The sequence below is a fragment of the Oncorhynchus keta genome, chromosome 1 (assembly GCF_023373465.1).
Source record: "Oncorhynchus keta strain PuntledgeMale-10-30-2019 chromosome 1, Oket_V2, whole genome shotgun sequence".
In the NCBI taxonomy this organism is placed as follows: domain Eukaryota; kingdom Metazoa; phylum Chordata; class Actinopteri; order Salmoniformes; family Salmonidae; genus Oncorhynchus; species Oncorhynchus keta.
The window spans coordinates 8,423,715-8,446,549 of record NC_068421.1 but is presented as its reverse complement, the minus strand read 5'-3'; the positions used below and the strand labels follow the sequence as shown (position 1 = coordinate 8,446,549).

The 22,835-nt window shown below is 47.2% G+C and overlaps 3 protein-coding genes across 52 annotated transcripts in view; 2 read left to right on the top strand and 1 right to left on the bottom strand.

Annotated features, from left to right (window-relative positions):
• LOC127913929 (SH2B adapter protein 2-like) overlaps nucleotides 1-1,325 on the top strand; it is a 55,966-nt gene extending 54,641 nt beyond the window's left edge. The window contains exon 9 of the mRNA XM_052487934.1: nucleotides 830-1,325. Coding sequence (XP_052343894.1) covers nucleotides 830-1,209 — 380 coding nt within the window. The 3' untranslated portion in view covers nucleotides 1,210-1,325. The remainder of the gene's footprint in view (nucleotides 1-829) is intronic.
• A 9,108-nt stretch (nucleotides 1,326-10,433) lies between these two features.
• On the bottom strand, nucleotides 10,434-11,848 carry dnajc30b (DnaJ (Hsp40) homolog, subfamily C, member 30b). Its single transcript, XM_035758392.2, has one exon. The coding sequence runs from the start codon at nucleotides 11,846-11,848 to the stop codon at nucleotides 10,589-10,591; it is 1,260 nt and encodes a 419-aa protein (XP_035614285.1). The 3' UTR covers nucleotides 10,434-10,588.
• bud23 (BUD23 rRNA methyltransferase and ribosome maturation factor) lies at nucleotides 11,715-22,835 on the top strand. 50 transcript variants are annotated; one of them, XM_052490320.1, is made up of 15 exons: nucleotides 11,881-12,379; nucleotides 12,610-12,647; nucleotides 12,840-12,935; nucleotides 13,033-13,115; nucleotides 14,428-14,524; nucleotides 14,698-14,794; nucleotides 15,282-15,332; nucleotides 15,606-15,691; nucleotides 16,143-16,188; nucleotides 16,272-16,333; nucleotides 18,320-18,409; nucleotides 19,189-21,582; nucleotides 21,645-21,831; nucleotides 22,465-22,523; nucleotides 22,583-22,835. In XM_052490320.1, the coding sequence occupies exons 1-12, from the start codon at nucleotides 12,332-12,334 to the stop codon at nucleotides 19,241-19,243; spliced, it is 849 nt and encodes a 282-aa protein (XP_052346280.1). In that variant the 5' UTR covers nucleotides 11,881-12,331; the 3' UTR covers nucleotides 19,244-21,582; nucleotides 21,645-21,831; nucleotides 22,465-22,523; nucleotides 22,583-22,835. The 50 variants fall into 50 exon arrangements, with proteins under 50 accessions (XP_052346358.1, XP_052346280.1, XP_052346233.1 ...); XM_052490273.1 differs by lacking the exon at nucleotides 22,465-22,523 and adding an exon at nucleotides 22,229-22,287 and having other exon boundaries at nucleotides 22,524-22,835; XM_052490152.1 differs by adding an exon at nucleotides 22,229-22,287 and having other exon boundaries at nucleotides 22,465-22,835.

The following is a 22,835-nucleotide window of genomic DNA, read 5'->3' as shown; positions in this document are numbered from 1 at the left end:
AGACAGGGAGAGGCAGGGGGAGACAGGGAGAGGCAGGGAGAGAGAGAGGTAGAGAGAGGGGGAGATAGAGAGAGAGGGAGAGAGAGAGAGAGAGAGAAAGACAGAGAGAGAGAGAGGTAGAGAGAGAGAGAGAGAGAGAGAGAGAGAGAGAGAGAGAGAGAGAGAGAGAGACAGAGAGACAGAGAGACAGAGAGAGAGACAGAGAGAGACAGAGACAGAGAGAGAGAGAGAGAGAGAGAGAGAGAGAGAGAGAGACAGAGAGAGAGAGGTAGAGAGAGAGAGAGAGAGAGAGAGAGAGAGAGAGAGAGACAGAGAGAGAGAGAGAGAGACAGAGAGAGACAGAGAGAGAGAGAGAGAGAGACAGAGAGAGAGAGAGACAGAGAGAGAGAGAGACAGAGAGAGAGAGAGACAGAGAGAGAGAGAGAGAGAGAGAGAGAGAGAGAGAGAGAGAGAGAGAGAGAGAGAGAGACAGAGAGAGAGAGAGAGAGAGAGACAAAGAGACAAAGAGACAGAGGGGGGGTGATTATACCACACTGGTTTCTGCATACAGGCCCAGGCTCCAGCCCAACACTCACAAAGAGACCCTCTGTTTCCCCCCGGGCCCTGGGTCTACACAGACACACTGTGTAAAAGGCTTTATTCAGCCGTGTCTTTATCAGTGTCACTGCTGTTGTTGATGTTGTCGTCGTCCCACCAAGCGAGGTGATCGTAGGTCAAATCAAATCCAATCAAATGTGTCACATACGCCAAATACAACAGGTTGTAATGAAAGATAAGTTTATAAAACTAACTGTATCAGGCCTCTAAAAACACTTCTCTTTTCTTACAGACAGATATCCCGTCTCTCTCTATTGCTCTCACACAGATGTGACCGTGCCTCAGCTCCCAACCCCACCCAGGGACCAGGGCTGCCGTACTGACCCAGCCCAGCCAACCCTTCATCTCCCTGGGGTCTCACAGCCAGCAGGGCCCCCCTCCGACACTCAGCTCTCCTCCAGCTCCTCATCCTCACCAACCGCTCTTTCTTCCCTCTCCCGTGGTGAGCCAGGCAGCGGAGGAGGAGGAGGAGAAGAAGGAGGAGGGCTGGTTAGCAGGAGCAACAGCTCAGAACGTCTGTTATATCCCTCTAGTGGTGCCTCGGAGGACTACCAGGAGACAGACGGAACACGCAGGACCAGAGCTGTGGAGAACCAGTACTCCTTCTACTGAGACTGGGCACAACTAAACCCAGGAACTGTCATTGGCTGAGACACAGGAAGTGCAGGGATTTGGACCCAATAGGTGAAAGGCCATTGGATGGCTGGGGAGTGCTGTGTGTGGATGGACATGGATCACTTTCTTGTTTGTTTTCCAAGAGATGTACTGTTTCTCCAATGTGACAAGGAAGCGTATTAGACTGTATGCCAGTCTGTTGGCTCTTTGGCCACCCTCATCATCAGCTGACATTTAAATATATCCCTAATAACACCGCCCTGTCCTCCCTACCCACAGTTCCCTAAGAACACCACTTCCTGTCCTCCCTACCCACAGTTCCCTAAGAACACCACTTCCTGTCCTCCCTACCCACAGTTCCCTAAGAACACCTCCCTGTCCTCCCTACCCACAGTTCCCTAAGAACACCACTTCCTGTCCCCCCTACCCACAGTTCCCTAAGAACACCACTTCCTGTCCCCCCTACCCACAGTTCCCTAAGAACACCGCCCTGTCCTCCCTACCCACAGTTCCCTAAGAACACCACTTCCTGTCCCCCCTACCCACAGTTCCCTAAGAACACCACTTCCTGTCCTCCCTACCCACAGTTCCCTAAGAACACCACTTCCTGTCCTCCCTACCCACAGTTCCCTAAGAACACCACTTCCTGTCCCCCCTACCCACAGTTCCCTAAGAACACCGCCCTGTCCTCCCTACCCACAGTTCCCTAAGAACACCACGTCCTGTCCTCCCTACCCACAGTTCCCTAAGAACACCACTTCCTGTCCCCCCTACCCACAGTTCCCTAAGAACACCACTTCCTGTCCCCCCTACCCACAGTTCCCTAAGAACACCGCCCTGTCCTCCCTACCCACAGTTCCCTAAGAACACCACTTCCTGTCCCCCCTACCCACAGTTCCCTAAGAACACCACTTCCTGCCCCCCTTACCCACAGTTCCATAAGAACAAAGCCTCTGTCACCGCCCTGCTAAGTGATCAAGAGGTGAAGCAAATGATTTCCCTCCCCAGGCCCTCCTGAGCATATCTCTAATGTTTGTGAAGCTGCTTGTAGTCTGTCCCAGATATCCCCACTGTCCCCAAGGGGAATTACAAGTACAGCCCTGTTTCTTCTCTTATAGCTTTGCCAAAAAAAAAAAAAAAAATGGTAAGGCTGTGTTAGTGTTATTTGAGAGATGGATATTATCTTAGTGTCAAAAGATCTTAGTGCCTGTCAGTCACAAAGGACCTTTGACCTGATATGACTGTGGCCGACTGTGGCCGTCTCATTGGCCGTGATGACATCAGGGTTGGAGGTCAATTCCTTTTGAATTGCCAGTTCATTCAGAAACCCAATTCTAACTCCAAGTTGTCCCTCTTATTAAAAACAAAAACATTAAAGAGAATTTCCAATACTTCCTGAATTGACTGGAAAACTTGATCCCACTAGCAGAAGCCTGCTCAGCATTCCCCCTAACATATCAACAAGGTGCAGCTGGCAACACTTTCACATCGAAGGCTGCTCCTGTCATCCAGTCAAATTCAATGCATAATAATCAAATCAAATGTATTTATATAGCCCTTCGTACATCAGCTGATATCTCAAAGTGCTGTACAGAAACCCAGCCTAAAACCCCAAACAGGAAGCAATGCAGGTGTAGAAGCACGGTGGCTAGGAAAGACTCCCTAGAAAGGCCAAAACCTAGGAAGAAACCTAGAGAGGAACCAGGCTATGTTTTCCTTCCAGGTGTATATGGACTGTTGTTTTGGGGACAATGCAGAATATAAGTTGGGTATTTTACACAGACACAAGTGCTATATTGTATTTTTTTTTAACCTTTATTTAACTAGGCAAATCAGTTTAGAACAAATTCTTATTTACAATGACGGCCCTAACTCAGGCCAAACCTGGACGACGCTGGGCCAATTATGGGCCGCCCTATGGGACTCCTGATCACAGTCAGATGTGATGGAGCATGGATTCGAACCAGGGACTGTAGTGATGCCTCTTGCACTGAGGCAGTGTCTTAGACCGCTGCACCACTCAGGAGCCCCTATACGCTGGCAAGTGCCTACAAGACAAACCGTCTGAGAGCCAAGCGATGGTGATGTAAACATCTATGGCAGTTATAGTTGTAAGCTACAGGATGAAAACAACAGAACCCGAGGGGATGGAGGGTTGTTCTAGGTTTGACTAATATCTGATGTGATGTTGCAGCCTGAAGACTGATGTTTGATGTGCTACAGTTGTGTTTCCTGAACCTGGTCCTGGACTTCCTCTTTGTGAGATGTTTGGGGGACTTGATGAACATAGTTTGGGGGACTTGATGAACATAGTTTGGGGGACTTGATGACCGTAGTTTGGGGGACTTGATGACCGTAGTTTGGGGGACTTGACGACTGTAGTTTGGGGGACTTGATGACCGTAGTTTGGGGGACTTGACGACCGTAGTTTGGGGGACTTGATGAACATAGTTTGGGGGACTTGATGACCGTAGTTTGGGGGACTTGACGACCGTAGTTTGGGGGACTTGATGAACATAGTTTGGGGGACTTGATGACCGTAGTTAGGGGACTTTGAACGGGGGGACTTGATGAACGTAGTTTAGGGGACTTGATGAACATAGTTTGGGGGACTTGATGACCGTAGTTTGGGGGACTTGATGAACGTAGTTTGGGGGACTTGATGACCGTAGTTTGGGGGACTTTTGGGGGACTTGATGACCGTAGTTTGGGGGACTTGATGACCGTAGTTTGGGGGACTTGATGACCGTTTTGGGGGACTTGATGAACGTAGTTTGGGGGACTTGATGACCGTAGTTTGGGGGACTTGATGACCGTAGTTTGGGGGACTTGATGAACGTAGTTTGGGGGACTTGATGAACGTAGTTTGGGGGACTTGATGACCGTAGTTTGGGGGACTTGATGAACGTAGTTTGGGGGACTTGATGACCGTAGTTTGGGGGACTTGATGACCGTAGTTTGGGGGACTTGATGACCGTAGTTTGGGGGACTTGATGACCGTAGTTTGGGGGACTTGATGACCGTAGTTTGGGGGACTTGATGACCGTAGTTTGGGGGACTTGATGACCGTAGTTTAGGGGACTTGATGAACGTAGTTTAGGGGACTTGATGAACATAGTTTGGGGGACTTGATGACCGTAGTTTGGGGGACTTGATGACCGTAGTTTGGGGGACTTGATGAACATAGTTTGGGGGACTTGATGAACATAGTTTAGGGGACTTGATGAACATAGTTTGGGGGACTTGATGACCGTAGTTTGGGGGACTTGATGACCGTAGTTTGGGGGACTTGATGACCGTAGTTTGGGGGACTTGATGACTGTAGTTTTGGGGGACTTGATGAACATAGTTTGGGGGACTTGATGACCGTAGTTTGGGGGACTTGATGACCTTAGTTTGGGGGACTTGATGAACATAGTTTGGGGACTTGATGAACATAGTTTGGGGGACTTGATGAACATAGTTTGGGGGACTTGATGAACATAGTTTGGGGGACTTGATGAACATAGTTTGGGGGACTTGATGACCGTAGTTTGGGGGACTTGATGACCGTAGTTTGGGGGACTTGATGAACATAGTTTGGGGGACTTGATGAACATAGTTTGGGGGACTTGATGAACGTAGTTTGGGGGACTTGATGAACGTAGTTTGGGGGACTTGATGAACATAGTTTAGGGGACTTGATGAACATAGTTTAGGGGACTTGATGAACATAGTTTGGGGGACTTGATGAACATAGTTTGGGGGACTTGATGAACATAGTTTAGGGGACTTGATGAACATAGTTTAGGGGACTTGATGAACATAGTTTAGGGGACTTGATGAACATAGTTTAGGGGACTTGATGAACATAGTTTAGGGGACTTGATGAACATAGTTTGGGGGACTTGATGAACATAGTTTAGGGGACTTGATGAACATATTTTTAGGGGACTTAATGAACATAGTTTAGGGGACTTGATGAACATAGTTTAGGGGACTTGATGAACATAGTTTAGGGGACTTAATGAACATAGTTTAGGGGACTTGATGAACATAGTTTGGGGGACTTGATGAACATAGTTTAGGGGACTTGATGACCGTAGTTTGGGGGACTTGACGACTGTAGTTTGGGGGTCTTAGTGCTACGTTGTCTTGCTGCCTTGTTGTGTGTGCGACCTGCTGGTGAACTCTCGTGGGAGGGACCTAGAACGGTTCAGATGGTCTGGTGGTAGTCCCCCCCGGAGGCTGAATCGACAATAGGTTGTTATTGAAATAGCATTTTGTAATTAGAAAATGCTGTACTTCCTGTCCTGTCTAGCGTGGTCGTTATGGCGACGACAGCAGGTACAATTCAAATCGTATTTTTCAACAGTATTCCTCAGTACGTGACGTGTTTCCTATCGAGTTTGAAAATTTGACGTCATTCTCCGTTGTTCTCAGTGTCACCGGCGAGTCACAGCAGACTTGTTCACATATCAAGAGGCTCGTGACGGACTGGTTTCCTCTTAATGCCGGTGGTTTTCTGTTGCCCGGCTGAGTTTTGAAGAGTCTGTGAAATTTTGTATAAAGTGATGTACTTCACCTAAGTCCTTTTCTATATTTCTGTGAATAAAATAAAACACGTGAGAAAACTGTTACAACGGCCCTGTCATGTCTTCTGTTTCTAAGTATCACAACACAACATATTGATTTGAACACTACTCAGTAAAAGTCCATGAGAAAAGGCTTGTTTTTTTTAACTGATGGAGAACAGTGCCCTCTAGTGGACAAAAGCTATGCTTCTTGACTGGTCTTCTAGGCCTATTGTATTTAACATTTTATTTAACCGGGCAAGTCAGGCAACCAGGCAAGAACTAATTCTTATTTACAATGATGGCCTACCGGGGAACAGTGGGTTAACTGCCTTTTTTTAGGGGAACAGTGGGTTAACTGCCTTTTTTTAGGGGAACAGTGGGTTAACTGCCTTGTTCAGGGGAACAGTGGGTTAACTGCCTTTTTTAGGGGAACAGTGGGTTAACTGCCTTGTTCTGGGGAACAGTGGGTTAACTGCCTTGTTCAGGGGAACAGTGGGTTAACTGCCTTGTTCAGGGGAACAGTGGGTTAACTGCCTTGTTCAGGGGAACAGTGGGTTAACTGCCTTGTTCAGGGGAACAGTGGGTTAACTGCCTTATTCAGGGGTAAAATGACAGATATATATATATTTTTATCTTTTCAGCTCAGGGATTTGATCCAGCAACCTTTGGGTTACTGGGCCAATGCTCTAACCACTATGGTACCTGCCGTCCCTACACTCTAACCACTATGGTACCTGCCGTCCCTACACTCTAACCACTAGGGTACCTGCCGTCCCTACACTCTAACCACTAGGGTACCTGCCGTCCCTACACTCTAACCACTAGGGTACCTGCCGTCCCTACACTCTAACCACTAGGGTACCTGCCGTCCCTACACTCTAACCACTATGGTACCTGCCGTCCCTACACTCTAACCACTAGGGTACCTGCCGTCCCTACACTCTAACCACTAGGCTACCTGCCGTCCCTACACTCTAACCACTAGGCTACCTGCCGTCCCTACACTCTAACCACTAGGGTACCTGCCGTCCCTACACTCTAACCACTAGGCTACCTGCCGTCCCTACACTCTAACCACTAGGCTACCTGCCGTCCCTACACTCTAACCACTAGGGTACCTGCCGTCCCTACACTCTAACCACTAGGGTACCTGCCGCCCCTACACTCTAACCACTAGGCTACCTGCCGTCCCTACACTCTAACCACTAGGGTACCTGCCGTCCCTACACTCTAACCACTAGGGTACCTGCCGTCCCTACACTCTAACCACTAGGCTACCTGCTGTCCCTACACTCTAACCACTAGGCTACCTGCCACCTCACAGTAATAACATCCCAGCATACACTTGTCTGGGATTTCAGCACAGGAGGTTGGTGGCACGTGAATTGGGGAGGATGGGCTTGTGGTAATGGCTGGAGCGGAACGAGTGGAATGGTATTAAATACATGGTTTCCATGGTTTCCATGTGGTTGATACCGTTCCACAGACTCCATTCCAGACGTTATTATGAGCCGTCCTCCCCTCAGCAGCCTCCTCTGCATTTCAGATACTACAGTACTACTACAGAGGTAGACTAGTGTACTACTACAGAGGTAGACTAGTGTACTACTACAGAGGTAGACTAGTGTACTACTACAGAGGTAGAGACTACAGTACTACTACAGAGGTAGAGACTACAGTACTACTACAGAGGTAGACTAGTGTACTACTACAGAGGTAGAGACTAGTGTACTACTACAGAGGTAGAGACTACAGTACTCCTACAGAGGTAGACTAGTGTACTCCTACAGAGGTAGACTAGTGTACTACTACAGAGGTAGACTAGTGTACTACTACAGAGGTAGACTAGTGTACTCCTACAGAGGTAGACTAGTGTACTACTACAGAGGTAGACTAGTGTACTACTACAGAGGTAGAGACTACAGTACTACTACAGAGGTAGAGACTCCAGTACTACTACAGAGGTAGAGACTCCAGTACTACTACAGAGGTAGAGACTCCAGTACTACTACAGAGGTAGACTAGTGTACTACTACAGAGGTAGACTAGTGTACTACTACAGAGGTAGAGACTAGTGTACTACTACAGAGGTAGAGACTACAGTACTACTACAGAGGTAGAGACTAGTGTACTACTACAGAGGTAGAGACTAGTGTACTACTACAGAGGTAGAGACTAGTGTACTACTACAGAGGTAGAGACTACAGTACTCCTACAGAGGTAGACTAGTGTACTCCTACAGAGGTAGACTAGTGTACTACTACAGAGGTAGACTAGTGTACTACTACAGAGGTAGAGACTACAGTACTACTACAGAGGTAGAGACTACAGTACTACTACAGAGGTAGAGACTACAGTACTACTACAGAGGTAGAGACTACAGTACTACTACAGAGGTAGAGACTCCAGTACTACTACAGAGGTAGAGACTACAGTACTACTACAGAGGTAGAGACTACAGAGGTAGAGACTACAGTACTACTACAGAGGTAGAGACTACAGAGGTAGAGACTACAGTACTACTACAGAGGTAGAGACTCCAGTACTACTACAGAGGTAGAGACTCCAGTACTACTACAGAGGTAGAGACTCCAGTACTACTACAGAGGTAGACTCCAGTACTACTACAGAGGTAGACTCCAGTACTAGTACAGAGGTAGAGACTCCAGTACTACTACAGAGGTAGAGACTACAGTACTACTACAGAGGTAGAGACTCCAGTACTACTACAGAGGTAGAGACTACAGTACTACTACAGAGGTAGAGACTACAGTACTACTACAGAGGTAGAGACTACAGTACTACTACAGAGGTAGAGACTCCAGTACTACTACAGAGGTAGAGACTACAGTACTACTACAGAGGTAGAGACTACAGTACTACTACAGAGGTAGAGACTACAGTACTACTACAGAGGTAGAGACTACAGTACTACTACAGAGGTAGAGACTACAGAGGTAGAGACTACAGTACTACTACAGAGGTAGACACTACAGTACTACTACAGAGGTAGAGACTCCAGTACTACTACAGAGGTAGAGACTCCAGTACTACTACAGAGGTAGACTCCAGTACTACTACAGAGGTAGACTCCAGTACTAGTACAGAGGTAGAGACTACAGTACTACTACAGAGGTAGAGACTACAGTACTACTACAGAGGTAGAGACTACAGTACTACTAGAGGTAGAGACTACAGTACTACTACAGAGGTAGACTACAGTACTACTACAGAGGTAGAGACTACAGTACTACTACAGAGGTAGAGACTCCAGTACTACTACAGAGGTAGAGACTACAGTACTACTACAGAGGTAGAGACTACAGTACTACTACAGAGGTAGAGACTACAGAGGTAGAGACTACAGTACTACTACAGAGGTACAGACTACAGTACTACTACAGGGGTAGAGACTACAGTACTACTACAGAGGTAGAGACTACAGAGGTAGAGACTACAGAGGTAGAGACTACAGTACTACTAGAGGTAGAGACTACAGTACTACTACAGAGGTAGAGACTCCAGTACTACTACAGAGGTAGAGACTACAGTACTAATACAGAGGTAGAGACTACAGAGGTAGAGACTACAGTACTACTACAGAGGTACAGACTACAGTACTACTACAGAGGTAGAGACTACAGTACTAATACAGAGGTAGACTACAGTACTACTACAGAGGTAGAGACTACAGTACTAATACAGAGGTAGACTACAGTACTACTACAGAGGTAGAGACTACAGTACTACTACAGAGGTAGAGACTACAGTACTAATACAGAGGTAGAGACTACAGTACTACTACAGAGGTAGAGACTACAGTACTACTACAGAGGTAAAGACTACAGTACTAATACAGAGGTAGACTACAGTACTACTACAGAGGTACAGACTACTGTATATTCCACAGTCCTTACAACACTGTAGTCCCTGGCCGAACTGTACTATAGTTCTATTCTAAACCAGTGCTGAGTCTCTTCCCCCTGAAGCTAGGACTGTAGAGTCCCTGTCCATCTTCTCCCTGAAGCTAGGACAGCAGAGTCCCTGTCCATCTTCCCCCTGAAGCTAGGACAGTAGAGTCCCTGTCCATCTTCCCCCTGAAGCTAGGACAGCAGAGTCCCTGTCCATCTTTCCCCTGAAGCTAGGACAGTAGAGTCCCTGTCCATCTTCCCCCTGAAGCTAGGACAGCAGAGTCCCTGTCCATCTTCCCCCTGAAGCTAGGACAGTAGAGTCCCTGTCCATCTTCCCCCTGAAGCTAGGACAGTAGAGTCCCTGTCCATCTTCCCCCTGAAGCTAGGACAGCAGAGTCCCTGTCCATCTTCCCCCTGAAGCTAGGACAGTAGAGTCCCTGTCCATCTTCCCCCTGAAGCTAGGACAGCACATGCTGCATGTGCAACAGCAGTATGTGTGGCTATAATCACTTGTGTAGAAAGGAAGTAGGCTAGAGTCTGGTATCAGTCCTGATAATGACACTGTGGAGAGTAGGGCCCAGTAACGACATCACTGTCTGCTATTCTTGTTGAAAGTCAACGGTTTATTGTGAAAATAACCTGGGAAGAGAGAAATTGAAACATTGTGTAACACTTCAAGCAGCCACTTGTCCAGGATAGGATAGGATAGGATAGGATAAGTAATCCTTCTCACCCCCTTAAAAGATTTAGATGCACTATTGTAAAGTGGCTGTTCCACTGGATGTCATAAGGTGAATGCACCTATTTGTAAGTCGCTCTGGATAAGAGCGTCTGCTAAATGACTTAAATGTAAATGTCCAAAGACAGAACCTCAACAGGTAGCTAGGGACAGATTGGTTTATTTCTATTTCAGGACCTGGTGATACTGAAGAAGATGACTCCTCCCATGGCCAGCAGCACCCCTACAGTAATCTCCAACATCTTCCCCAGCTTCCACTGCTTATAATCCTGCTGCTGTTTCTGCTGGTACTGGGCCCTTCTGGCCCTCAGCTCCTTCTCCCTCTGCAGCTGCTCACCATAGTGAGCCTGGAAGAAGGCATCAAAGTCAAACATGGCCTTCCCTCCTACGTTGGAGAACCGTCGGGATCTCTGCTGTTGTTGATGCTGCTGTGGGCCAGAGGCTCTGTTGCTGGAGGTGGCCTCCCGGTCCGAGGGTCTCCCTGCCCCCTGGATGTCTGACCCACTGAGGATGCCGCGGTCGTACTTCCTCCTCAGGGCCATGCTCCCCAGCACGCTATAGGCCTCGGTGATCTCAGAGAAACGCTGGGTGGCTTCCTCGTTGTCGGGGTTCTTGTCTGGGTGGTAGATGAACGACTGCTTGTAATATGCTGTTTTTATTTGGGATTGGGTGGCGCTTGGGGACACTCGGAGGATGTCGTAGTAGGCCGTTCTGCTCCTGTGAAGAGGCGGGAAGTCTGACTGGTTGTTTTTGCTCCTCCAGCTGTAAGTCCTGGTGGAGTACAGGACCTCTGGGTGAGGTCGAAACCGGCCTGATTGCTGCTCTGCCAGGATGAGCATGACCGTGCTGAATGCTCGGAGCTGCTGAGCTGACCCGAAGACTTCAGGGTGTAAGGTGGCCATGATAACACCTCTGCTATTCCAACACATCATCCTGTGCACTGTTACTAGGTTACCCTGGGACAGAGGCTGTACACTGGGCCACAGGTACAATGGTGACCGTCTGAGCTCACTATCCTGAACAGTTGCTAATTTGATAGCGGGTTTAGCATTAATGTCTAATAAAAGCAAATCACTACTTGACCAAAGTAATGTCCCATACCGCAGTCTGTTCTCGTGTTTTAGCCTAGAAAGTATTTGATCAATGTGCTCTGTCTCCGTGCATTCCTGTGCATTCTCTTTGAGGTTGTTACGTTCAGGTTCCCAGGAAAACGCCTGACTGTCCCTTGTTGACACCGGGTGACATTCGTAAATCCCTTGTCCGGTTACCTTGGCTTTAAAGGTTCTGGCTCCAATTATAGAGGCTGCTGCTGCTGCTGACATCGTTTCGTGTGGTCGATCTTCGGCGCAGGGGATGGAGTGAGTCGGCGCGTTTCTGATAGCTGAAAATCTGTAAACTCCGCTCCCCAATCTCCGACTGACCTCCGCCATTCTCCCGTAGCAGCAGGTACAGCGGCCATGGAGAAATGACAGAAACGAAAAAGACAGGGGTGGGATCCGGTAAAATGTGTAGCAGACCAATGAGAGAATATACAACCGGGATGTGGTCACAAAACGTATTCTGTCATCCAATCATATACGAGGAATTGGGGTTTGAACGTTCTCAATGATCGCCTCTTCCTCTCTGATGTGATGGTCTTGTGCAAATTAATTTTTCGTATGCTTTAAAATTGTGTGTAGATATGCATTTCATTCAAAATGCCGTTTTGGTTGTTGAAATCGTTTCTAATAGTATTGTTTTTCCCCAACTATGCGTCTGTCTCTTTAAATTACGTGCCTCTTTCATTGTCGCTGAAATACTACGTCACACTCACGTGTGGAACCTCAGCTGTAGCCAGACATCATAAAAACGTTTTAAGGTTTTTTGGTTTAAATCGATCATTCGTATATATCTTGTAGTAAACCAAATTAGACATGGCCTCAAGTTGTCGAAGACCCGAGCATATGGCTCCGCCTGAAATTGTTAGTATGATATTTTTGTTTTTTTAAGACCGACTAGAGCTAGCCGCATTAACTGTAAGAAAACACACGTTTGCTAAGTTAGTTAGCTAGTGATCTGTTCCAAAATACCTACCTAGCAAGTGACTAGTTCTGTTTAGTTCATTATGTGGACAACATTTCCGCGACACATCTTGTGTTTACCTGCACGCAGCACTTAACTTCTTGTGTTTTGATTTCTACTCGTTCTGCAGTTCTATAACGAAGAGGAGGCCAAGAAATATTCTCAGAAGTGAGTTCGGGGGTTTGATAATGACCTCTTATGGGCTGCATAATACGAATCACTGTGTTTGAATACAAATCGTTGCATTTTTACCATGTACATACTGACCAGAGACTGCCCTTGATGGAATCTCTTTGAGACAGAATGTAATATGATTCAATGGTAGCTAAGTAATTCAATAATTTCCTCGTTGATTTCCAGTTCTCGGATGATTGAGATCCAGAGCCAGATGTCTGAGAGAGCTGTGGAGCTGCTGAACCTGCCTGAGGACCAGCCCTGTTTCCTGCTCGATATAGGGTATGTGTACAAGCCAGCGGACTGCTGAGGGCTAGGAGAACTAGACAACATCAAAACTACTTTAGACTGAATGTGTCTTTATAACTTGTCCCATCAGGTGTGGCTCTGGGCTAAGTGGGGACTACCTGTCAGAGGAGGGACATTGCTGGGTTGGAGTGGACATCAGCACAGCCATGTTGGGTGAGTGTGGTTGAGTGGGTGTCAGTACAGCCATGTTGGGTGGGTGTGGTTGAGTGGGTGTCAGTACAGCCATGTTGAGTGAGTGTGGTTGAGTGGGTGTCAGTACAGCCATGTTGGGTGAGTGTGGGTGAGTGGGGTTGAGTGGGTGTCAGTACAGCCATGTTGGGTGAGTGTGGTTGAGTGGGTGTCAGTACAGCCATGTTGGGTGAGTGTGGTTGAGTGGGTGTCAGTACAGCCATGTTGGGTGAGTATGGGTGAGTGTGGTTGAGTGGGTGTCAGTACAGCCATGTTGGGTGAGTGTGGTTGAGTGGGTGTCAGTACAGCCATGTTGGGTGAGTGGGTGTCAGTACAGCCATGTTGGGTGAGTGTGGTTGAGTGGGTGTCAGTACAGCCATGTTGAGTGGGTGTCAGTACAGCCATGTTGGGTGAGTGTGGTTGAGTGGACATCAGCACAGCCATGTTGAGTGGGTGTCAGTACAGCCATGTTGAGTGGGTGTCAGTACAGCCATGTTGGGTGATTGTGGTTGAGTGGGTGTCAGCACAGCCATGTTGAGTGAGTGTGGTTAAGTGGGCGTCAGCACAGCCATGTTGGGTGAGTGTGGTTGAGTGGGTGTCAGCACAGCCATGTTGAGTGAGTGTGGTTGAGTGGGTGTCAGCACAGCCATGTTGGGTGAGTGGGTGTCAGCACAGCCATGTTGAGTGAGTGTGGTTGAGTGGGCGTCAGCACAGCCATGTTGAGTGAGTGTGGTTGAGTGGGCGTCAGCACAGCCATGTTGAGTGAGTGTGGTTGAGTGGGCGTCAGCACAGCCATGTTGGGTGAGTGTGGTTGAGTGGGTGTCAGCACAGCCATGTTGAGTGAGTGTGGTTGAGTGGGTGTCAGCACAGCCATGTTGAGTGAGTGTGGTTGAGTGGGCGTCAGCACAGCCATGTTGAGTGAGTGTGGTTGAGTGGGCGTCAGCACAGCCATGTTGAGTGAGTGTGGTTGAGTGGGTGTCAGCACAGCCATGTTGAGTGGGTGTCAGCACAGCCATGTTGAGTGAGTGTGGTTGAGTGGGTGTCAGCACAGCCATGTTGAGTGAGTGTGGTTGAGTGGGCGTCAGCACAGCCATGTTGAGTGAGTGTGGTTGAGTGGACGTCAGTACAGCCATGTTGGGTGAGTGTGGTTGAGTGGGTGTCAGCACAGCCATTGATGTCATTCCTGGCGCAAAAATATTGCATTCATATTTAGAGAAGGATCAGCAACCTGAAATATAGCAGTCAATATTTGTTTGTTGTGCTCTTCTGTTGACCAGTGCTGTGTCCTTGTCTCTAGATGTAGCGCTGGATCGGGAGGTGGAGGGAGACCTTGTGTTGGGGGATATGGGGGAGGGATTGCCCTTCAGGCCTGGGACCTTTGATGGCTGCATCAGGTAAAGAGCTTGTCCTTCCTGTTCTGTAAGAGAGACCCGAGTTCTCTGCTGAGAAATTACTATTGATGGACTTGTCAAGACTGAGTTAGTAATGTCTCTTTCTGTCTGTCTCCATCCTTCTCTTTCTACCTGTGTCTGTGTCCTCCCCTACCTCTCTTTGTCTCATCCCTCAGTATTTCTGCTCTCCAGTGGCTCTGCAATGCTGACAAAAAGACTCACAGCCCCCCCAAGAGGCTCTACACCTTCTTCAGTACACTCTACTCCTCCCTGGTGAGATCCCTAGTGACCTCTGTCCAATCTAACGCCTTCCTGGTGAGATCCCTAGGGACCTCTGTCCAATCTAACTTCTCCCTGGTGAGATCCCTAGTGACCTCGGTCCAATCTAACTCCTCCCTGGTGAGATCCCTAGTGACCTCGGTCCAATCTAACTCCTCCCTGGTGAGATCCCTAGTGACCTCGGTCCAATCTAACTCCTCCCTGGTGAGATCCCTAGTGACCTCTGTCCAATCTAACTCCTCCCTGGTGAGATCCCTAGTGACCTCTGTCCAATCTAACTTCTCCCTGGTGAGATCCCTAGTGACCTCGGTCCAATCTAACTCCTCCTCCCTGGTGAGATCCCTAGGGACCTCGGTCCAATCTAACTTCTCCCTGGTGAGATCCCTAGTGACCTCGGTCCAATCTAACGCCTTCCTGGTGAGATCCCAAGTGACCTCTGTCCAATCTAACTACTTGTGTTATTGTCCCATATCTTTTTTAGTCGAGAGGAGCCCGTGCAGTGTTTCAGCTTTACCCAGAGAACTCTGAGCAGGTACAGTGATATGAAAATAGTTTATTAAAGTTAGTCTCCACAGAAACATGCCGACACACTCCGTGACACCTGATTGCCACTCCTGACCTGTAGTCGCTCTTCTCATCTGTCTTCCTTCTATATATATATTCATACTAAATGTTCTGTTTTATAACACCTTTGTTACTTTAATATATTACTATTGTTAATATTGAGAGGTGAACCTGCCAGCCAGCGTTTAAGTGTGTTTCAGTCTGTGCAGTGCATATGAATAATAGACTTGACTGTGTGCAGCTGGAACTGATTACATCCCAGGCCATGAAGGCAGGCTTCAGTGGAGGCATGGTGGTGGACTATCCTAACAGCACCAAGGCCAAAAAGTGAGTCTTCCCCCCCCGCCACCCAGCGGCCCAACCTGGTTTGGTAGTCACCATAGAAATTTAACCAATAGAATGGGCCTCTCCTGTTAAGTCAGTGATGTCATAATGAGATAATGATGGCATAATGGTGTCAGTGATGTCATAGTGAGTCAACAATGGCATAAATATGTCATGAGTCAATGATGTCAGATTCTATTTCTATGGTCGTCAGTTGGTGGTCATACTAGAAACACACACACACACGTCTTTCTGGCATGAACACTCCCACTACTGACTGCTAGGGAACTACTTTATTGGGGGATGGTTTTACTTACTATGACTGTGATATGTGGTTGTCCCACCTAGTTACTTTAAGATGAATGCTCTTAACTGTAAATCTCTCTGGATAAGAGTGGCTGCTAAATGACTAAAACTGACATTATTCTCTTTTTTTTTTTTTTTCCCCCATCAGGTTCTTCCTGTGTCTGTTCGCTGGGTTTTCAGGAACCCTACCCAAGGTGAGGAAAAGAATAAGGGTTAATTTGTAGAAACTGTTGTCTTGAATGTTGAACACTGATGGTTTGTGGTCCCTGTGTTTCAGGGGCTGGTGTCAGAGACAGTGGACAGGGACGTCCCAAATCAAGTCCAATTCACAGGACAGAGGTAAAGAAATAACATCCTCAACTTTAGAAGTGTTGTTGTAGTGATTGATTACCACCATTTATGCTAATGAGAAGACTCATTTAATCAATGCATTAACATAGTTGGGGTAGATGGCATTTGGACAGGTCTTGTCGTCAGGCCAGGCTCATCTCCCAGAGAGACAAGAGGGCTGTCTTCCTGCCTGATTACAGTTACTGCCCGGGCAACTTTTCCGCCCTCTGACATCACGTGATGTAGCAGATGGAGATATGTCCACTTGCTCGTCCAAATAGCTTTTCTGTGTCTCGACTGGGTAAGACGCTTAACCTCTCTGGGATATTCGGGACGGTAGCGTCCCACCCCGCCAACAGCCAGTGAAAGTGCAGGGCGCCAAATTCAAAACAACAAAAAAATCTCAGAATTAAAATTCCTCAAAGCATACAAGTATTTTACACCATTTTCAAGATACAATTCTCGTTAATCCAGCCACAGTGTCTGATTTCAAAAAGGCTTTACAGCGAAAGCACCACAAATGATTGTTAGGTCACCACCAAGTCACAGAAAAACACAGCCATTTTTCCAGCCAAAGATAGGAGTCACAAAAAGCAGAAATAGAGATCAAATGAATCACTAACCTTTGATCTTCATCAGATGTCACTCATAGGACTTCATGTTACACAATGCATGTATGTTTTGCTCGATAAAGTTCATATTTATATCCAAAAATCTAATTTTACTTTGGCCTGTTATGCTCAGTAGTTCCAAAACATGCAGTGATTTTACAGAGAGCCACATCAATTCACACAAATACTCATAATAAACATTGATAAAAGATACAACTATTATACATGGAACTTTAGATCCACTTCTCCTTAATGCAACCGCTGTCTCAGATTTTTTTTTTTTTTAAGAAAAAAAAGCATACCATGCAATAATCTGAGTACGGCGCTCAGAGCCCAAAGAAATATCCGCCATGTTGTGTAGTTAACATTAGTCAGAAATAGCATTATAAATATTAACTTACCTTTGATGATCTTCATCAGAATGCACTCCCAGGAATCCCAGTTCCACAATAAATGTTTGATTTGTTCGATAATGTCCATTTATGTCCAAATAGCTACTTTTGTTAGCGCGTTTTGTAAACAAATCCAAAGTTACAAAGCGCATTCACTAGGAGCAGACGAAATGTCAAAAAGTTCCGTTACAGTCCGTAGAAACATGTCAAACGATGTATAGAATCAATCTTTAGGATGTTTTTAACATAAATCTTCAATAATGTTCTACCCGGAGAATTCCTTTGTCTTCAGAAATGCAATGGAAAGCGAGCTAACTCTCTCATGACCGCACGTCACGAGTCTGTGGCACTCTGCCAGACCACTGACTCAAACAGCCCTTATGAGCCCCTCCTTTACAGTAGAAGCCTCAAACAAGTTTCTAAAGACTGTTGACATCTAGTGGAAGCCTTAAGAAGTGCAACAGGACCAATATCCCACTGTATCTTCAATAGGGAAGCAGTTGAAAAATGACCAACCTCAGATTTCCCACTTCCTGGTTGGATTTTTTTTCTCAGGTTTTCGCCTGCCACATGATTTCTGTTATACTCACAGACATCATTCAAACAGTTTTAGAAACGCCAGAGTGTTTTCTATCCCAATATACTAATTATATGCATATTCTAGCTTTTATGGCTGAGTACCAGGTTTACTCTGGGCACATTATTCATCCAAACTACTCAATACTGCCCCCAGTCACCAAGAAGTTAAGGGGTGATATCCTGTGTGTTTGTGAGACAGACGTCCTGGGTTGGAGCCTTGGTATGAGCCGAATCAGGAGGAAATGGCTTAGCAAGCAGTGTGACATCCTTTACAATGACACTGATCACATCTGTCAGCGAAGACACGGAGCCGATTTGAAGATGAAATATGTAAAACAGGTTGTTTAGAGCCGAGGTGTCTCAATCCCTTCCTGTGTCTACTGGTGGTCATTTCCTGTTTGTCTTTTGTAAAGATCTCGCTTTAAGAACATGAAGGGCAAGTCTGCAAAGAAGGGAAAAGACTGGGTCCTAGAGAAGAAAGAGAGGAGGAGAAGACAGGGCAGGTATGTACCCCTCTGCCTACCCTCTCATTTGGGCAGGGATCCTGGCTACCCTCTCATTTGGGCAGGGATCCTGGCTACCCTCTCATTTGGGCTGGGATCCTGGCTACCCTCTCATTTGGGCAGGGATCCTGGCTACCCTCTCATTTGGGCAGGGATCCTGGCTACCCTCTCATTTGGGCAGGGATCCTGGCTACCCTCTCATTTGGGCAGGGATCCTGGCTACCCTCTCATTTGGGCTGGGATCCTGGCTACCCTCTCATTTGGGCAGGGATCCTGGCTACCCTCTCATTTGGGCAGGGATCCTGGCTACCCTCTCATTTGGGCAGGGATCCTGGCTACCCTCTCATTTGGGCAGGGATCCTGGCTACCCTCTCATTTGGGCAGGGATCCTGGCTACCCTCTCATTTGGGCAGGGATCCTGGCTACCCTCTCATTTGGGCAGGGATCCTGGCTACCCTCTCATTTGGGCAGGGATCCTGGCTACCCTCTCATTTGGGCAGGGATCCTGGCTACCCTCTCATTTGGGCTGGGATCCTGGCTACCCTCTCATTTGGGCTGGGATCCTGGCTACCCTCTCATTTGGGCAGGGATCCTGGCTACCCTCTCATTTGAGCAGGGATCCTGGCTACCCTCTCATTTGGGCAGGGATCCTGATCCTGTACAGGTCAACATTATGATGTTCATATAGCTTTTTACAACCCCATTTGGAGGAAGTCATCAGGCTCTAACAGAAAAGTCTCTTACAGTCTTCCCTCTCTGTGGTGTGTGTTGTTTTCCAGGGAGGTCCGAGCTGACACAAAGTACACTGCCAGGCAGAGAAGGCCTCACTTTTAAACCCCGGTCAGTCCTGTGTGTTCCAGCCCGGAGGTTCACACTCATGGAGTACTACTGTCCTTCCTGTGTGACCAGAGGAGCTGTGACCGGCAAGATTTAAACTTAAATGGACTCAAATCAATCCTACTCTCTTAAAAAACGGGTGGGATTAAAATCTTCTCTTTTTTTCCCATTTTAGAAGTTGATGGTTGTTTTCTTCCAGGAGTTGTCTCTCGATCAGTGGAATGGAAATTAATTCATATCAATTTGAGAATGTGATTCCCACTCACTCTGGTGACTGCCAGTTGCTGTGGTTACCTAGACTGGTTGCTAGGCTTTGTTTAGCTATAACATTCCTAGAGAGGGGACAGTTTCTGTACTTTCCACTCCTTCTGGTGTCATGTGCCACTCGAGCATGAGGAGTGGAAAGTTGTAGCTAAACAGTGACTGGTCACCAGTCTAATGATTATCTGGTTGTGGTCCCAATCCTCTGGACAGAATCTGGCCCCTCTCTAGGACATGACCCCCTATCCTCTGTACAGAAACTGGCCCCTCTCTAGGACATGACCCCCTATCCTCTGTACAGAAACTGGCCCCTCTCTAGGACATGACCCCCTATCCTCTGTACAGAAACTGGCCCCTCTCTAGGACATGACCCCTATCCTCTGTACAGAAACTGGCCCCTCTCTAGGACATGACCCCCTATCCTCTGTACAGAAACTGGCCCCTCTCTAGGACATGACCCCCTATCCTCTGGACAGAAACTGGCCCCTCTAGGACATGACCCCCTATCCTCTGGACAGAAACTGGCCCCTCTCTAGGACATGGCCCCCCTATCCTCTGGACAGAAACTGGCCCCTCTCTAGGACATGACCCCCTATCCTCTGGACAGAAACTGGCCCCTCTCTAGGACATGACCCCCTATCCTCTGGACAGAAACTGGCCCCTCTCTAGGACATGGACCCCCTATCCTCTGGAAAGAAACTGGCCCCTCTCTAGGACATGACCCCCTATCCTCTGGACAGAAACTGGCCCCTCTCTAGGACATGGACCCCCTATCCTCTGGAAAGAAACTGGCCCCTCTCTAGGACATGGACCCCCTATCCTCTGGAAAGAAACTGGCCCCTCTCTAGGACATGACCCCCTATCCTCTGGACAGAAACTGGCCCCTCTCTAGGACATGACCCCCCTATCCTCTGGACAGAAACTGGCCCCTCTCTAGGCCATGACCCCCTATCCTCTGGACAGGAACTGGCCCCTCTCCAGGACATGACCCCCTATCCTCTGGACAGAAACTGGCCCCTCTCTAGGACATGACCCCCTATCCTCTGGACAGAAACTGGCCCCTCTCTAGGACATGACCCCCTATCCTCTGGACAGAAACTGGCCCCTCTCTAGGACATGACCCCCTATCCTCTGGACAGAAACTGGCCCCTCTCTAGGACATGACCCCCTATCCTCTGGACAGAAACTGGCCCCTCTCTAGGACATGGCCCCCTATCCTCTGGACAGAAACTGGCCCCTCTCTAGGACATGACCCCTATCCTCTGGACAGAAACTGGCCCCTCTCTAGGACATGACCCCCTATCCTCTGGACAGAAACTGGCCCCTCTCTAGGACATGACCCCCTATCCTCTGGACAGAAACTGGCCCCTCTCTAGGACATGGACCCCTATCCTCTGGACAGAAACTGGCCCCTCTCTAGGACATGACCCCCTATCCTCTGGACAGAAATAAGAAGTTGTAGATGTGTTCTATATGCACTATTTCTATGCTTCTTGTTCTTAAGTTTTTGTTTTTGCATGTTTTGTAAAACCAGCTGAAGATGTCATATTTCTGGTTCTTGAAATTATAATTTCACAGCGGTTTAGATACAATAATTCAAATCTAATGTTATGTCACTGAATACAACAGGGAAATGCTTACAAGCCCTTAACCAACAATGCAGTTTTAAGTGCTGAAGTATTTACTAAATTAACTGAAGTAAAAAAAAATGTGTGTGTATGTATATATATATATATATATATATTAAAAAGCAACAATAAAATAACAATGAGACTATATACAGGGGTACAGGTTAGTAATGAGACTATATACAAGGGGTACAGGTTAGTAATGAGACTATATACAAGGGGTACAGGTTAGTAATGAGACTATATACAAGGGGTACAGGTTAGTAATGAGACTATATACAGGGGTACAGGTTAGTAATGAGACTATATACAGGGGTACAGGTTAGTAATGAGACTATATACAGGGGGTACAGGTTAGTAATGAGACTATATACAAGGGGTACAGGTTAGTAATGAGACTATATACAGGGGTACAGGTTAGTAATGAGGCTATATACAGGGGTACAGGTTAGTAATGAGACTATATACAGGGGTACAGGTTAGTAATGAGACTATATACAGGGGTACAGGTTAGTAATGAGACTATATACAGGGGGTACAGGTTAGTAATGAGACTATATACAGGGGGTACAGGTTAGTAATGAGGCTATATACAGGGGGTACAGGTTAGTAATGAGGCTATATACAGGGGGTACAGGTTAGTAATGAGGCTATATACAGGGGGTACCGGTACAGGGTCAATGTGCAGGGGTACAGGTTAGTAATGAGACTATACACAGGGGGTACCGGTACAGGGTCGATGTGCAGGGGTACAGGTTAGTAATGAGACTATATACAGGGGGTACGGGTTAGTAATGAGGCTATATACAGGGGGTACAGGTTAGTAATGAGGCTATATACAGGGGGTACCGGTACAGGTTAGTAATGAGACTATACACAGGGGGTACCGGTACAGGGTCGATGTGCAGGGGTACAGGTTAGTAATGAGACTATATACAGGGGGAACCGGTACAGGGTCGATGTGCAGGGGTACAGGTTAGTAATGAGACTATATACAGGGGGAACCGGTACAGGGTCAATGTGCAGGGGTACAGGTTAGTAATGAGACTATATACAGGGGGTACTGGTACAGGGTCGATGTGCAGGGGTACAGGTTAGTAATGAGACTATATACAGGGGGTACCGGTACAGGGTCAATGTGCAGGGGTACAGGTTAGTAATGAGACTATATACAGGGGGTACCGGTACAGGGTCAATGTGCAGGGGTACAGGTTAGTAATGAGACTATATACAGGGGGAACCGGTACAGGGTCAATGTGCAGGGGTACAGGTTAGTAATGAGACTATATACAGGGGGTACCGGTACAGGATCAATGTGCAGGGGTACAGGTTAGTAATGAGGCTATATACAGGGGGTACCGGTACAGGGTCAATGTGCAGGGGTACAGGTTAGTAATGAGACTATATACAGGGGGTACTGGTACAGGGTCGATGTGCAGGGGTACAGGTTAGTAATGAGACTATATACAGGGGGTACCGGTACAGGGTCAATGTGCAGGGGTACAGGTTAGTCGAGGTAATTGAGGTAGTATGTACACAACCGGTCAAAAGTTTTAGAACACATACTCATTAAAGGGTTTTTCTTTGTTTTTACTATTTTCTACGTTGTGGAATAATAGCGAAGACATTAAAACGATGAAATTACACATATGGGATCATGTTGTAACCAAAAAAAAGTTAAATAAATCTAAATATGTTTT